This window comes from Ostrea edulis, chromosome 3 (genome assembly GCF_947568905.1).
Source record: "Ostrea edulis chromosome 3, xbOstEdul1.1, whole genome shotgun sequence".
Classification (NCBI taxonomy): domain Eukaryota; kingdom Metazoa; phylum Mollusca; class Bivalvia; order Ostreida; family Ostreidae; genus Ostrea; species Ostrea edulis.
The window spans coordinates 10,061,768-10,078,089 of record NC_079166.1 but is presented as its reverse complement, the minus strand read 5'-3'; the positions used below and the strand labels follow the sequence as shown (position 1 = coordinate 10,078,089).

Below are 16,322 nucleotides of genomic sequence, written 5' to 3'. Positions count from 1 at the left end.
TTGTTGGTAAGGCATTTGAGAAATATGATTATATATTTAGTAAAGTAATATTTTGATGATTTTTTGTGATTGGGGTGAGTGGTGACCAAGAGTGATCTGGATTCATTCAAAAGCAACAAATCTCACAATCAAAGATCTGATAGCATGTGGTGGATATCCAGACAATTTCTAAAACTTGTTTGAAGGCAATGTCTTCAAGAATGAGGTTTTTAGAGGCATTTTTATAAATTGCGACTTTCAAAACGAGGGTCAATGTTTTACAAGATAATTCACATTTTGTTGAATAAGTACAAAGTGAAGGTACTAAATAAATGTACAAAAATATTTGTTTTCATTTATACTCCTTAACATTACGAAATAACATATTGTGGGAGTCTTTTGGTGATCAACATATACACTATGGGCCATGAATGAAAATTTCATGCTTTTGATGGGGTATGTTTACAAAAATGTAAATATTCTAAATTGCACCGGTTTTCCGCAATGTCATCATGGATTTCCATTATCTAGAGATACCAAAGAAAGATTTCATCTATGAGGACAAATGTTGTACCTCGGATTTGGGTACCCCCACCAACGGGTGAGGTATGCTGCTAGACTAATAGGACCCTAACATATCACCAAATCCCCTGACCCAGGGGCCATGTTCTTCATATTTGTAGTAAAGCATTCTTGCTCATCTTAATAAAGTACAGAATTGGTATGCTGGTTGTACTTGAGTAAGAAAGATTTTGAAAGATTGCATAATTTTTGTTTTCATCCCTACCCTTAGCGCCAAATCCTCAAATTCAGAGGTCATAAATTTCACAATTTTCGTTGACGATTCTCTTATATACTCAGTTTCATAGCTTGATGTACAGGAGTCAATACATTTATCAACAAAAACAGAATTATCATTTGTGAACATATCTGAATAAAAATCTCATCCTAATTTAGAACAATGGATTCAGGAGTTGGACATTTCTATTAGAGGCACCCTTCTTCATGTTGATCCGCTAGATGTCCATAAGTAAAACTAACTTTCAAGATTATTTTGTTTTCAAGGATTTTGCCCCTGGCCTAGAACGAGAACTTATAACCCAGGGGCCATTAATTTCCTGATTTTGGTAGAAGAGCCTCACTTCATTATTAATTAATACTCAGTTTGATTGCTTGATGTCCAGGAATCAAGAAGGTCTTGAAATGAAAAGGTGAAAATAACGAACAGTGACTAATCTCATAATTCCCACTAAGAATACATATATAAAAATTATGAGTAGGGCAAACACGAACCCCTGGGCCCAACAGATGTGGGATCAGGTGCATAGGAGGAGTAAGCAATGGAAATTACTATTTGAGACAGAAAACAAAAATTGCATAATTATGGATTTGGCCCCTGTTCTAAACGATAAATGATACAATAATGTCTTCCACTCCCGCAGAAATAAATGACAAAATGTGTTGATTTTTTGAATTAATTTATTGGGAGAACTTATTTTGTTTCCATAAACCCTTAAAATTTGCTTCATTTTATTAATTTCACCTTATAAAAAATGATAGAAAATAGTACAAGTGACAAAATAGGAGACATATTGCAAGCCCTATAAAATCTGTAAAATCCAGACCCCATGTCAAATAGAGTGCACACCCCCCCCCCCCGTAACCGCAATTCACGGATCCGCCCCTGATGCAATTGTCTAAGTGTTTGCTCCAGAGATTCTCTTTATATCATAGATATACTTGAACGACGTACTAGTTGTGATGAAAAAGGAATATAAAACCCTGGGAGAGAGCTGATAAATTAGGCTGTTTTTGCTGCGTAATCTGATGCATGTACTTAGTATTTAGTAAATAGATATTCTTTAAAGCAATACAAGCTGTAACTGACGGCATTTTTGCAACTATCCAATTATGCATCAATTAACTCCTATCGGTATAACTGATATAATCACCAAGATCTGAAGAAAAATTCAGCAAAATAAACAAGGGAATATTGTTTGAGAGCATACCTACAATGAGCGTTTCGTATAAACCGCCATTGCGTCGTATACACGGACATAGGAACGATGATTGCCGAACATAATCGGGTTGCTGAGACCGACGTCATATATAAAGATGAAAACTGACGTGAGTAACTACACGTTTCGTTTGTTTAAAATATTACATCGCTTCATGAATGACAAGAAGTACTATAAGTGTAAAAAAAAAAGCAATAAATATGCAAATGTGCAACTCAAATGAAATTTTGATAGTGAATTTTCTATGGAATTGGCATGTTAAATTGTTTACAAATCTGACACGTGCTCAGAGCCTCTCTTTCGCTTTTTTTTTTTTCGAACTGGTGACCTCCGAGGTCAATGCACATCGGAGATTTCGAGCAGGAATTACTGACAGGATGACAATGATTCATGAATCCACATTTTCTGATGATTTGACGTGTTTATTGCTTCAGATTCACTCTGATTCTGTTAAGTTGTATGTATTTAATCACAAATATTTTAAATATTTGTTCTTTTATTTTTCAATTTATTTACCGTCAGTTGCTTTAAATTGCTGACCAAAGCATGAGCATTACAAAATATGTGTGTAGTTGCGCTTGTTTAAACGGTAGCCTGTCAGCATATTAATCTACTAGTAATGAAAAAAAGTAATTTAAAAAAATCGAATTCATATGATAATCCCCTTGTAGCAATGGCATGTTTCAGAAGTGGAAATTAGAACAATATTATGGTATTGTACAGATTCATTGTTTCAACACAATGATGACATATTTAAGCATTTGCATATATAATTAATGGCCAAATTGCAACATATTTGACCCCCTCTGTTGTTGAAAGGATACAATGACATTTATTCACAAGCCTAGATTTATGCCATTAATGAATTTTCAGTGTGTGTGTGTGTGTGTACCCTGATTGCATTTCGTAAAAGGACACATCTCATGATTTCAAAAATATACAAAATTATATGCATTTTGTCTTCCTTATGCTTATAATGCATGTAATCAATTCAAACAGTTCGATCGCCAAATATTGTGATAATTAACCACAATACGGACTTTAATCTTAACCCCGATTTAAAAAAAAATCCTAGTGTAGCGGTCAGTATAAGAGGGTACTTATATTGCCTCGCTAGAGAGCTAGCTTTTCTAGTGATGCGGTAGAGTGTCTCTCTTGATCACACAAGTTAAGCAACAGCGAGCGTGATCAGCACTTGGCTGTGTGACCGCTACACGTTACAAATTGGTGGCAGCGTAGTGACTGTGGTGTTTGGTGGGAGGCCTGCTTCAGGTAGAGTCTCTTCGGAGCTCTGGTACGGACGTGGATTCGTCCGGGGACGACGGTGGTTGTCGTCGGGAACGGAGGATGTCGTTACTGAGCAGGTGCTAAACACTCAGCGAGATCTCACACTAAGCTTCGGGACGAAGCTTCCCCGAGTGAGGGGAAGTGTAGCGGACAGTATAAGAGGGTACTTATACTGCCTCGCTAGAGAGCTAGCCTTTCTAGTGATGTGGTAGAGTCTATCTCTTGATCACGCAAGTTATCGCAATTCACCTTTGAATTAGAACGCTTTGGCCGATATATTATTGCGTTGCTTGACGATACAATTGAATCTGTTTGTAAACAATTGCGAAATACAACAGAAACTCTCATTGGTCCATATGTATAAGTCCGCCCAAATTCCCTTACATGGGAGTTTAGTCGACATTTGAAAACATGACGGCCAGATGGAAACAAATCTCAAAGGAGAAAAGAGAAAAAGTTGTATTCTTGTGTTGTTGTCTCATAAATTTAATATAAAAAAATTCCTAACATATTTTCCTACTATACTTATGTCCAAACATACCTTCAAATATTTATTAAAGCCCTATACGACCCAAAAACTCACAGCTTTTGATGATTGCGTTCGTTGACGTAGCTATGTTAGGTAACCAGTCAATTCGAATCCCGATTCATTTCCATACTGGCACAACAGTGTCTAGATGTGAACTAATACCCCTCAAATATTTTTGCCGAATATTTTAGATAATAAATCATCCCAGTTCCATTAAATGATAATTATTCTAATAGCTAAACTCACGGCAATGTGGCTTTTCTTATTCCAGGCCGGTCCCCATCTCTGCCACACGAGTGTTAAGGACCATAATGGCCTTATATAGCATTTTCGATGACCAAGAGCTTATTTTACCGTTGCAGAAACTATATATTTTAATTTCTATTAATTATTCGTGTTGATAATAAATGAAGAGCGAATACATAACTCACAACCAATTTTATGAATAGATACCAATAGCAACAGAGTTCGAATTGACCGGCTACCTAACATGTCTACGTCAACAAACGAAATCAAAGCATTTGAAGCTGCGAGTTTTCGGGTCGTGTGTGGCTTTAATGAATATTTGAAGGTATGTTTGGACACAAGTATAGTAGGAAAATATGTTAAGATTTTTTTTATATTGAATTTATAAGACAGCAATACAAGAATACACCGATATCAGGGCCTCAACCATGCGCAGCTTATTGTACCCCGTAAATCGAAGGTTTTTATAAGAGGTGGATCTGTAGCTCTCTGTTCCGTCACAATATTTTTTCAAAGAGCTACAGTTCTCTAGCTATTTTTTTTCTAGTTCGTCCATCTCATCTGATCACCTGAATCCACTCGAGAAAGTGGGCGGGCTGTAATCGGCCAATGAAAACTCTTGTTGTATTACATCACACATGTCATTCAAACTGTTCAATCGTCTCATTCAATTGTGTCATCACACAACGCAATACTATATCGAGTAAAGCGTTCTAATTCAAAGGTGAATTGCGATAAGCAACAGCAATCGTGATCAGCACTTGGCTGGGTAACCGCTACACATTACACTAGTTAATTAGTTAGCGTGCATTGTACGAATTTGTTGTACGCGCCGAGTGATTGGTTCACAAAGACATTGCTTAGTCTCGGGATTATTCGCGGACCAATCACACAACACCTTATAAATATATACTCTGTGACCTCCTTTTTGACTGCCAGTGGAAGAGATGAAGCCCTGTCCGATCAATGCATGCAAGGTTGTGTCAAATAAAAGAGATTAGATGGGTTTTGAGTTGAAGAGACTTGTAGTATGACATCTCCCTGACCTGCCGCTCGCCAAAATTCCTTAGGTAACGCTGCAATTACTTGGAAAATGTGCCCCGAAACGGGGACCCCCAGTTTGTTTACAAATTTTTGTTGCATACCTTGTGTATTTTATTATAACGGTAGAAGGTCAATCTCTAAAACTTACAAAAAGCGTGAAACGATTACATGAATCGAAAGAGGGATGAGATAGACAGGGAATTCAAACATGTCAGAGAAATTATTGCCACCAAAAAAAATTATCATAAAGGGAGAGGGTAGAAACATCCATACTTCAGGTGTTTGTGGTTTAGGATTGGAGTGCTGCGGTCACAAAGTCTGTTAATTAAAAAATGATATATCAAACAAAAGATGTTTAACGTTTTGACTTAATGAGGTCATGAATTGTCTTTGTTATATATACATAGCACACTCCTTGTTGTAAGTACAAACATAAACGGTATTATGTGTAAATTTACAAGTAAATTTAAGGTGCGTTAGTGATCTTTTGCCACCCGGGGGCATATAAACCACGTAAAGTGCGTGTGTTCTTTCCCTTCAGGTGTCGCTGCTCACTAACACATCTGTCAATGTCGACATTTCAAAATTGTTGTAAAACGCTTTGTAAATTCGTACTTCGCTTAATCAATTTATGTAAAACTTATACGGTACCAATTTTGATGCACCAGATGCGCATTTCGACAAATAATGTCTCTTCAGTGATGCTCAACCGAAATGTTTGAAATCCGAAATAACTATGAAGTTTTAGATCTAAATATAGCCAAAAACAGCGTGCCAAACAAGTGGAGCCAAATTCGTCCAAGGATAAGAGCTATGCATGAGGGAGATAATCCTTCATTTTGAAATGAATTTCTAAATTTTATAACAGCAATTAAATATACATCCGTATTTTCAAGCTAGTAACGATGCAGAATTTTAAGATAAAAATGTTTTATCGCTTGTAAACAAATTCCCAAAATTTTGATTTTAATCATAATAAAGTATTGTCTTCCGATTTTTGGTGTTTTTATCTATGCTATATATACATTAATCATTCTAATTCTTAAATTCTGTTCCGTTTTCCGTTCCGCGTTTTAGCAACACCCCTTCACTTTCCTTAAGATTTCATTTATTCTTTCATGTTTTGTAAGTTGTGTAACGCTTCCATTATTTTCTTTTCTGAATTTAAATGAAGTTGTGTATTCTCTGAATGTGAAGCCTGGTTTGAACTCAATAACATATTATGCGTCCATACACACAGAGAACCTTATCGATCGATTAAAAACCTTCAACACTTAAGTGACATTATGGAATACCAACTGCATAAAAAATGACGTATTTGGGATTATCAACAGAGTCAGATATACAACAATGATTGTCATACTTTGATTCTCTTAAAATTCATCAATATGATATTGTTGAATGTTCTAAATGAAATTGTAAACATGAGGACTCATTAAATCCATACATCCATAAACTGTTAATCTTCCGAGAATAAAGCATGTTTAAACATGCACTCCCACATCGTTCTTAATCATGTACACATACATGCAACATATGTATGACCTCTTACAGGCAATGTGCGTATCGCTCAAGTTCACTATCCAAATTGTTTTGTTTGCTAAATATCGATAATGATATAATACATTTACTCCTATACCCCATTTAGTAAAATAAGCACAGAGGCTATTTTAGTAAATGGATTTAAAATGACCACAAGCCATAAAAGATGGATTCAAAACTTCAGGGATTGTATTGTATTGTTTATTACCAAGACCCAAACAGTTCATAGCTTTAACGCATATATATATGTACACTTAAAATTATGTTTACATTAATTTGATTACGGTAACATATAAAGTATGACACGATAAAGAAGATTGCTATACACCTTAATTTTCTTTCCTATATAAAACTAATACGATTTAGAACCAATATTTTAACTGTTAAACCGATTCTCACTCTCATGGTTTACAAACTGTTGACCGGGCAATAGCCAGACTTATTTTCATTGGATATGCAAGTCATGTGGTTATCGGTCTGCTGCTTTGTGTACGCAATGGTTTAACTGATGATGAAATACAGAATTTATTAAATGAAACGCTAAGCAGGAATACGAAAAATGTAATGATTGATTATTAATTTGAATATTGGGTATGTTTTTTTAAAGAAAACTAATGGATACGTTTATAAATGTACGCAAAATTTTACACTGTCTTGTTAAAAGTTCGAAGTCAACAAACCATGTGCATCTCGTAAAAAACCCTTTAAAAATGAAGGTGTATAACAAAACATTTATAGACTGGGTCCTCGGACAACAGCTATTTTATTTGATCCTCGAACGCATCTGTTGCCCCCAGCCTACGGCTTCGGGCAACAAACCCGTTCTCGGGTGAAATAAAACAGCTGTTTTCCTCTAACCCAGTCAATAACTGTATACTATTCACTCAGTTGATAGTATCATGATGCAAAGGTTTATAGGAGTATAACGTCATGAGAAACAGATGAAAGCATAGATTCTCTTGATTTTTTATATGCAATTTAATCACAGTAAAGGATTTTTAGAATTTTGAAATTTTTGCAATGCCGAATTACGTCCTCTGTGCACCTACCGTTTTGATGCATATAATATTCCATCTTCACACTTGACCCAAAACATATCTATCCTGTCTAGAGCGACATACAAAGTCGATAGCGTTTTGATTTTAACATCATAAAATCATGACTGTCGATTACACTTCACATGATCAAGATGTGGGGTTCACTATGTGTGACTGGTCAACAGGGGGTGCTTACTCCTTCTAGGCACCTGGTCTTACCCTTGTATTTTCCAGGGATCCGTGCTTACATGTACCCTACTGTTAATTTCGTATGACTTATAGAAATTCTGAGATTTATCACTATTCCTTATCTTTTTGAATTGATAAAATAGAATATCCATGGTCTATAAAAACTGAATAATAATATTTCAATATCCGATAAGCATAAGTTAAAAGAGTTGAAAGTAATGAACAGTAATACGATATCTAAACATCTCCTGTTAACTTGTTACATGAAAGGCAAAGATAACGAACAGTGATCAATATCATAACTCCTATAAGCAACACAAAATACTTAGGTGGCAAACACGGATTCCTGGACACACCAGGGGTAGGATAAGGTGCCTAGGAGGAGTAATCATCCCCTATCGACCGGTCACACCCGCCGTGAGCCCAATATCCTGATCAGGTAAAAGGATTTATCCGTAGTCCAAATCAGTGTGCCAAGAACGGCCCAACAATCGGTATGAAACACGTCAGACAGCATTTGACCCAATGATAGGTTGCCATGAAGCCTCTATTTTGATCATAGAAATTGGATTAATCTTTAATCAAAATCATTTGGTAATTTCAGCGCTTTATATAATTTTCGTATTTGACTTTGTGGATCCGATACTTTTAGGTGCTAGGTGTTGTTTAAATCTATTGTTCTATATATATTGTAATACATGTGTCTTATATTCGTTTATATATGGAGTTTGTTATCATCTGTAAACATGCATTGTTCTGATGTAAACCCTCTTACCATAGCTGTATAAGCTTGTTGCTAATGGTTGTGTGTAATTATCACCATCAAAACATTTTTGACTCAGTCGGCTTGCCATATATGAGACGTCCTACTGATATCTGTCACAGATCGATAGAAAATGGCGGATGTAAACCTGACATGTACCGTCCATTCTAATGACTTGTTACCGCTGTTTTGTAAAGACTGTGACCATCTCCTGTGTTGTGACTGTATAACACATGATCACGCTGGACATAAACTCTGTAACGTATCAGAAGTGGTTGAATTTCATCAACAGGAACTGCAAGGGGTTTTAAAGAATGAAAAGTCAATACAATTTCTAGAGAGACTCGTTGTCGATTCACAGGGAGAGCAGGATCGGTTAGCTCAGCACACAGAAGATCTTCTCCGAAATGTTATCGACAGAGAAGAAGAAATCATTGCAAAAGTGAGAATTTGGAGGGAAAATTTGACGGATATGATCATTCAATTCAGGGAAGAGCGGGACAAATATTTGAAGGAGAAAAAAAATATTATCTCCGCTTTACTCAAAATGAGAGAAAGAGACATCCATCTCGAATCTGAAAGATGTAATCTGGAAATCATACGCATCAATTGTGCAGTGCGAGGTCTTGTAGACGCAAACGAGTCGTCTAGCGATGAAACGTCTGATCTGATTGGGTTTGAAATAGGATCGTCAAGTAGATATTTAAATGATATATTTGGGAAAATATCAGAAACGGAAATGTCATCAGATGAAATTTCTTTCAATGAGGCTGAAAAAGCAAAGAAGATGGAAGAGGATGAAGAGGAGTTCTATGATTGTGAGGGTTTACATAGGTGCACATTTCGTACAAAATCAATAAAAGACATCATACCTTTGCAAAACCTTCAAACGTTTCTTCTGAGTTCAGGTACAGTGTACCTTTGTAATTTCAATAAAAATGATTTTTATTTGAAAACGATTTTGTGCAACGTTCACCAGGTTGCTCACATACCTACATCCGGTGATGTATTATGTGTGACGAGAAACTTCAAAGAAATAAAACGCATTTCAGATGGTAATACGGTCACAACGTTTGTGTACACCACAAAAAGTAACGAGACTTTCGGATCCGTGAGTTCAGGCGGGAATCAAGCGTATGCATGTGCATCACAGGGATGGTATGTAGGTAAATGCATGTACTTTACAGTTAATCTATTTGATGAATTTGGTGTAATATTGAAGGCATTTAATTATAGTTCCAATTATGCCTCTAACGACTGGAGTCTGATGAAAACCAGCGATGAAAACAACTGTATCTTAAAAATGTCCAGCATTGTCGAACTAATTGATTTAAAACTACGTAAACAAATAAAAACTTATTCAGGATCCATAGGAACTGATCCCGGATCTAGATTCTGTACGACAGGAATGACAACAGACAAGCAAAACAACATCTTACTGGCTGTCCAAAACGACAACGCTATCCATCTCCTGGACAAGTCTTTGACATTCCAGAAACTTCTGATGACTGCTGAGGACGGTCTATATCGTCCCACGTCTGTCGCTCTAGATAGGGATGGTTATCTGTGGGTAGGGTGTGAAAACGGAGAGTTACATATAGTGAATTATCGATATCTACTCAACACGGACAGACAAACAAGACTGAAACGTAAACAGCGGGTCATAATAAAAGCCAAGAATATGGTACAGTGGCGAATCGAGAAATTTCTGAACGGGGACAGGGGGCAGTAAAAGGGCTGCCTTGAAGCTATAGTGTATACCGGGCCGGGCGAAGCGCTGATAGGGCCCATATATTGAGTTCTGACAAAATGAGGCGTATATATTTTTGTGCAGATAAATGTGGTGAATTGCGTTGAAAGTAGTGAAGTGCAAAGCTTAAACAATTATGCATTAAGTTTTTTTCTTGAAGATACAATTTTCTGTTTTATTACTATATTCATGCGATAAAAATCCCTACCCTGTGTTTTATTTGGGATATTTATTCCCATTCATGCTCAAATAGGATATTTACTCCCATTTTATGTTCATTATGGTACATTTTCTCTTATGGGACATTGTATGCCATATTAAGTTATAAAATGGGAGTTAAAGTCCTTCGGAAGAAAAAAAATCCCACCGATTTTTTCCCACCTTTTTTTTTTTGAGAGTACTTAAGGGAGTGAAAATCCCATAAAAATCCCATGGGAGTTTTTTTTTATTTCAGGTGAAATATCTTAATAACTACAATATACTTGTAACAAGTGTAAATTTTGATGCATGTCTTGTGAACATAAAATCCCATCATTTGTTGTGAAGGGTTATATTTGTATCGTTAATGAAAGGATTGGCGAAACTCCGGACTTTTGTCGTGTCCAGATTTAAATGTTGCACTGTTAATTTTGACCTTTAAAGAAATTCCACCCTCCTGAGATGTCATCAGATTTTGCAAAATCAATGATTTATTTAGATTTATGCATGATTGGAACATAAATTTTATTGGAGTCTTTTCCGATAGTTATTGTAAAGAATTAAACTATTTCAAAAGTCTAGGTTATAGATGAACAATCAATGATACGTTCTAAAATATTGAATCCAAGGGCAATAACTCTGTTTTTATTGATTTCTTTATCAAGTCTTATGTGATAGATTTCCTTTATTTTTACAGACATTTTGCATGTTTTTGTGAAGATACAGTTTCATGAACTTGTTATGAATGCTGTAATATCGCCATAACCAGTTTGTATGAAATTTTGATAACGCTGTTTAATGAAAATTGCAATTTTCTGACGGTGGTATATGATTCTGTTTATGTACGTCTCGCATCTTAAAAAGTGTGATGACCTATGTATTTTATTTGATAATTTATTAGTTTTATTTCTAATGAATGGAAATAAATGCACCTTTAACACTTGTATCAGATAAAACTGCCAGTATGAAGTTACCTTAAATATTACAAGTCAGGGATATGGACTCATTACCACCGGATTGACTGATATAGCAGCTGTATTTGTCTTATCTGTATGTAAATACGTCACTATCCTGAAGGACGGGTCGTAGAAAATTTCACTGTGCCTTTTTTACTCACCTGAGCTTAAAGCTCAAGTGAGCTATTCTGATTACCCGTTGTCCGTCGTCCGTTCCGCTTGTGTCACTAAAACTGTTAACATTTATATTGCAATCGAATTGATATTCTAGGAGCTGAAAAGTGATGTCATGTAGATGTGCAATAGGTTTCAGAATTTTACATTTTCACTCTGGCCCAATGGGGTTCGAAAACGTTTATCTACAACTCATCTTACATTGTATGCAGTGGCGAAATCATATTGTGGCTTTTTTGCTACATACACATATATATCTAGCGATATGGAAAAGCGGGGGGGATCCAGAAAGATAATCTAGAAACTACACTAGATCATATCCCATGACTCGGTAAATATAAATAGGTGTATCATCGAGTACTAGTTAATGTTTTATTTAAATTGTATAAGAAAAAAATGCTTACAAGTTAGCAGTATAATGTTAAAATAAATACAACAATGTCCCAGAGAAAGGGAAATCCAACCCCGAACCCTCTGGATCCACCAATTGGATGGAGAGTATATTTAAAGTCCAACACTTGCGTGCGGGTGTTATTGTCGTATGACAGCACCTAGTTATACATGTGTAATCTATTTGTCCTTAAAACTGGTATTTCTGTCAGGGTTATTCAGGATTTGGACTAAAAAAATCACGATAATTTAGATTTATAGCTTCGCTGACCAGAAAAGTAATTGTAGTAATCAGGCATTGGATACGATTACTTAAAAATGTAATCGATTAATAATCGGTTAAATAGAGGAATTTGGTGTAATCGATTATTAATAGATTACACTCAATTTTGCCCTGTAATCAACTATTTTTGAAGACGTAATCAATTAATAATCGATTAAATACTTTACATTTGTATAGGTACATGTATGCAAAAATATGAATGGTGATTATCATATGTTGATAACTTTGACTATTGAACTTGTATACAATATATGTGCCTTACATCAAATGTACAAGTAAGATGTGGTTATATTATATATTGATTAAGTGATTTGATGTATGTTTGATTGCTTTGAAATTTTTGAATTGTTAAGATGATATATCCTCATTGAGGATATGGAGGCGTTTCTTTATCAGAGCACAGTTCAGACCTTATTATCTTAAATGTGAATCTCTGTCAGACTGAAAAATCACACATTTATTACACCCTCTCTTTTCTGACAATTTTTAAACGCTTATAAGTTAATCAAATACCTTTATCTCACTCCCCTAATACGCTGACTCCCCACAAACGGCTTGACCCTTTCTTCTCTATTTGTTCACAGTCCAAGGAAGGCTTATCGAAAATCTGATAAAGTCGCTAAAAACGAGTAATGGCTGCGCCCATAGAATCAATGTAAACAAAATGTCGAATTGAGTGTATAGAGCCTCTTATCGCCGATAAAGTTGTTTTTCTAATTTTTCTTACGGAGACTTCAGAAAGTAGATACTTTATTTTATATTGTCGTCAAATCTATGGCGATATTTTGAGCCAAATTGGCAAATTATTGTCGGGGCTAACCACAGGCACTTGATTCCTAAACTTCGCAAACTTTATGAAACAATCGTCTGTGGTGCTAACAGTAACGCCAATAGCAGAGATCCATGCATAGTCTGATGAGATGCCAGGTAGTGAATACCAACAGCCCACTGGGTGTGGACTCGATAGAATGTTCTATCGTTAAATGGATAATGTCCTACGGATAAGTTGCATCTCTTGTCACACCTGACATTAATCTTTCTTTGATGTATTTTAATACGATTATCAGAGCTAAAACTATGACATATGGGTGATGGCCGGGTTAAACATTGGAGGATATTACCACATTGTGATGATTTCTAGATTTATGTTTACCACATACACTGATTAAAATTTGACTTGTATATATATTCCGTTCTTCTAGGATACACTTTAATATGTAGAGGATCAGAATGTATACAATCATGTCTAATTTTATTTATTTTGTATATAAATTAATATATCTATATCTATCTATCTATCTATCTATCTATCTATCTATCTATCTATCTGTATATATGTATATATAAACAACTGTATGCCATCCATGCAAAATGTAATTGACTCGCATAACGCTTCAATCAAACAAGTGCGCCAGACCGGAGATACATGTAACAGGTGTAATTGCCGAAACAAAGACCAATGCCCGCTCAACGGTGAATGTCGCGCCCACGGAATTGTGTATTTAGCTAGAGTCAGAGCTGATAATGGACAAGAAGAGAGCTACGTGGGACTAGCAGACACCGAGTTCAAATTAAGATACGCCAACCACACTCATTCATTCCGTAATTCCACGAAAAAGAATACCACCGAGCTCAGCAAATTCATATGGACATTGAAAGACTACAAAATCAAGTGGGAAATTTTAGGAAAAACATCATCATACTCAAACATTTCAAAAAAGTGCAACCTTTGTATTCTAGAGAAATTCTTTATAATATGAGTGAGGGGAAACCATCCCCTTACGAAACAGCCTGTAGAGGAATAAATGTTATGTGATTGAACTCCATCTGATCATCAATTTATGTAGCACCGTGAGGCCACGTCGAGCACTCTAGAAGATTATATCGGAGATTTATCCCACTACACACACACACACACACACACACACACACACACACACACACACACACACACACACACACACACACACACATATATATATATATATATACTGGAAGTTGATTCGGCACAGTTGTAAATAAATATTGAAAATCAGAATGACACATTCCATAAAAAAAACAATCATTTACTGCTAGCGCTTTCTCCATGTCTACATGGTTCATCAGGCAGTTCAAATATATATACAAAAATTGTTTAGCAACGTCTTTGTTATGACGTCAATTAAACGAGTCCTTTATGACGTCATAATAACGTTAACCGGTAGCGTTTGGTAATTATCTATTTTGTAAAAATATTATGCTAAATTGTAGTTCAATTATTCAAATAATTATTTTCTATTAAGGCTTGGATTGAAAAGTTTAATATAATAGTCCTCTTTGGCTTTGCGAGTTATTTCATTTTCAGTCCACATTTTAAAGAACGGGAACACTTTAAATTTACCACCCCCGCATTCCGCAAAATGTTCACTACATGGGGTGTTCCGCACACTAGGATCTTTTACTTGTTGTTTGTGCACCCTTACTCGCGCATTAAGTTTGTTCGTTTGTCCTATGTAGTTTTCTCCACAAGTTGGGCAAGTGGCACAGTAAATAATGTTCTCGGATATATATATATATATATATATATATATATATATATATATATATATATACACATATTGCTTATCAGGTTGATTTCTGAGATCGAGCAATCTCTACATGTAGTATGGTCATCTTTACTGATGACTGCATCAACACGCTCCATTTGAAGCATTCCGCTCATGTATAAAATAATATCTCCTTACAGGCTATGAATTTCAAGTTGTATATATATTCGCTTCAGTAAATCAATCTTAAAACAAACCCACATTTTATGAATGGTATCATATGAGGGTTGTTCCGCTACGTCCTAGGCTAAGTGCCTATCGCATGAAAACGAATTCGTATTGTTTTTAATTATCGATTCCTTATTAATATCCAAAATGTATTTACCAAAAAATATGATTTTTTTAAATATTTGTATGATTTAAACAGTGTGACCATACGACGCACGACGTAGAATGCAATTTGGTTTTGATGTCAGTTAAGAAAGTGAACAAACAATTCAGGTATGTTTTTGTATTGCGAAAAAAATATGTACCAAAAAAGTCTGGTCTTTGATCATCACTAACTCTGACTAACATCGTTTATACGATACAAATTATTTATCCTTTCTGATTTATGAAATACATTTACCTTTTAGAATTGGTAGATTCGAATTGTTTGGGACCAGTCCTATTTCCTTGATATCAAATAATAAATAAGATGTTATTAGAAATATTACGGACTAATCCAGAGACACTTTATTTGAAGTGATGTGGACCTTTTAATGATTATTTAAATTTCTTTTTAAAAAGTCCGGCCTGGAAGACTCCCCAATGCTGTTCTGATTAATCTCAGGACCAATCCTTCTTTTGATATTCTTAATCATAATAATAATACAATTTAGTGCTTTATATAAAACAAATTACTCTAAGGCGCTTTACAAGGATAAGAAGAGGAATGCAACGATAAGACACATTTTAATGAAGTGAAATGAAAGTATGACATCAGATCTTATATCTGTAAGTTATCAAAATAAAACACTATAATTAAGGTTGATAGCTAAAAGTGGGTTTTTTTGTGTTTGATGAAGAAAACAGCCACAGTTTATATATATTAGCATCTAAAAGCTAATTGATAAAGATGATTTTAAGACTTTTTGAAAATTTGCAAGAGATTTTGACTTCTTGATATCTTCTGGAAGGCCATTCCACTGATTCCAAAGATGTACTGCAGCTGAGTTGGAGTTGTCCGTATTTTTTGTTCTGATCTTTGGCACCCCAAGTTGCTTCGATTCTGGCTATAATGGTCGACTTGGCATATATTCATTTAAAAGACTTCCGATGTATGACGATGCAGATCCGTGGAATGAACAATATGTATAGGTGAGAATCTTGAATTGGAGTTGTTAATGAATGGGAAGCCAATGGAGTTCCGC

General features: G+C 35.3%; 1 protein-coding gene across 1 annotated transcript; it reads left to right on the top strand.

Moving 5' to 3' along the window:
• The first annotated feature begins 8,767 nt into the window (after positions 1–8,767).
• On the top strand, positions 8,768–10,366 carry LOC125676724 (uncharacterized). Its single transcript, XM_056159012.1, has 2 exons — positions 8,768–9,542; positions 9,999–10,366. Exons 1-2 carry the CDS (start codon positions 8,768–8,770, stop codon positions 10,364–10,366), a joined length of 1,143 nt encoding a protein of 380 aa, XP_056014987.1.
• Positions 10,367–16,322: the final 5,956 nt, after the last annotated feature.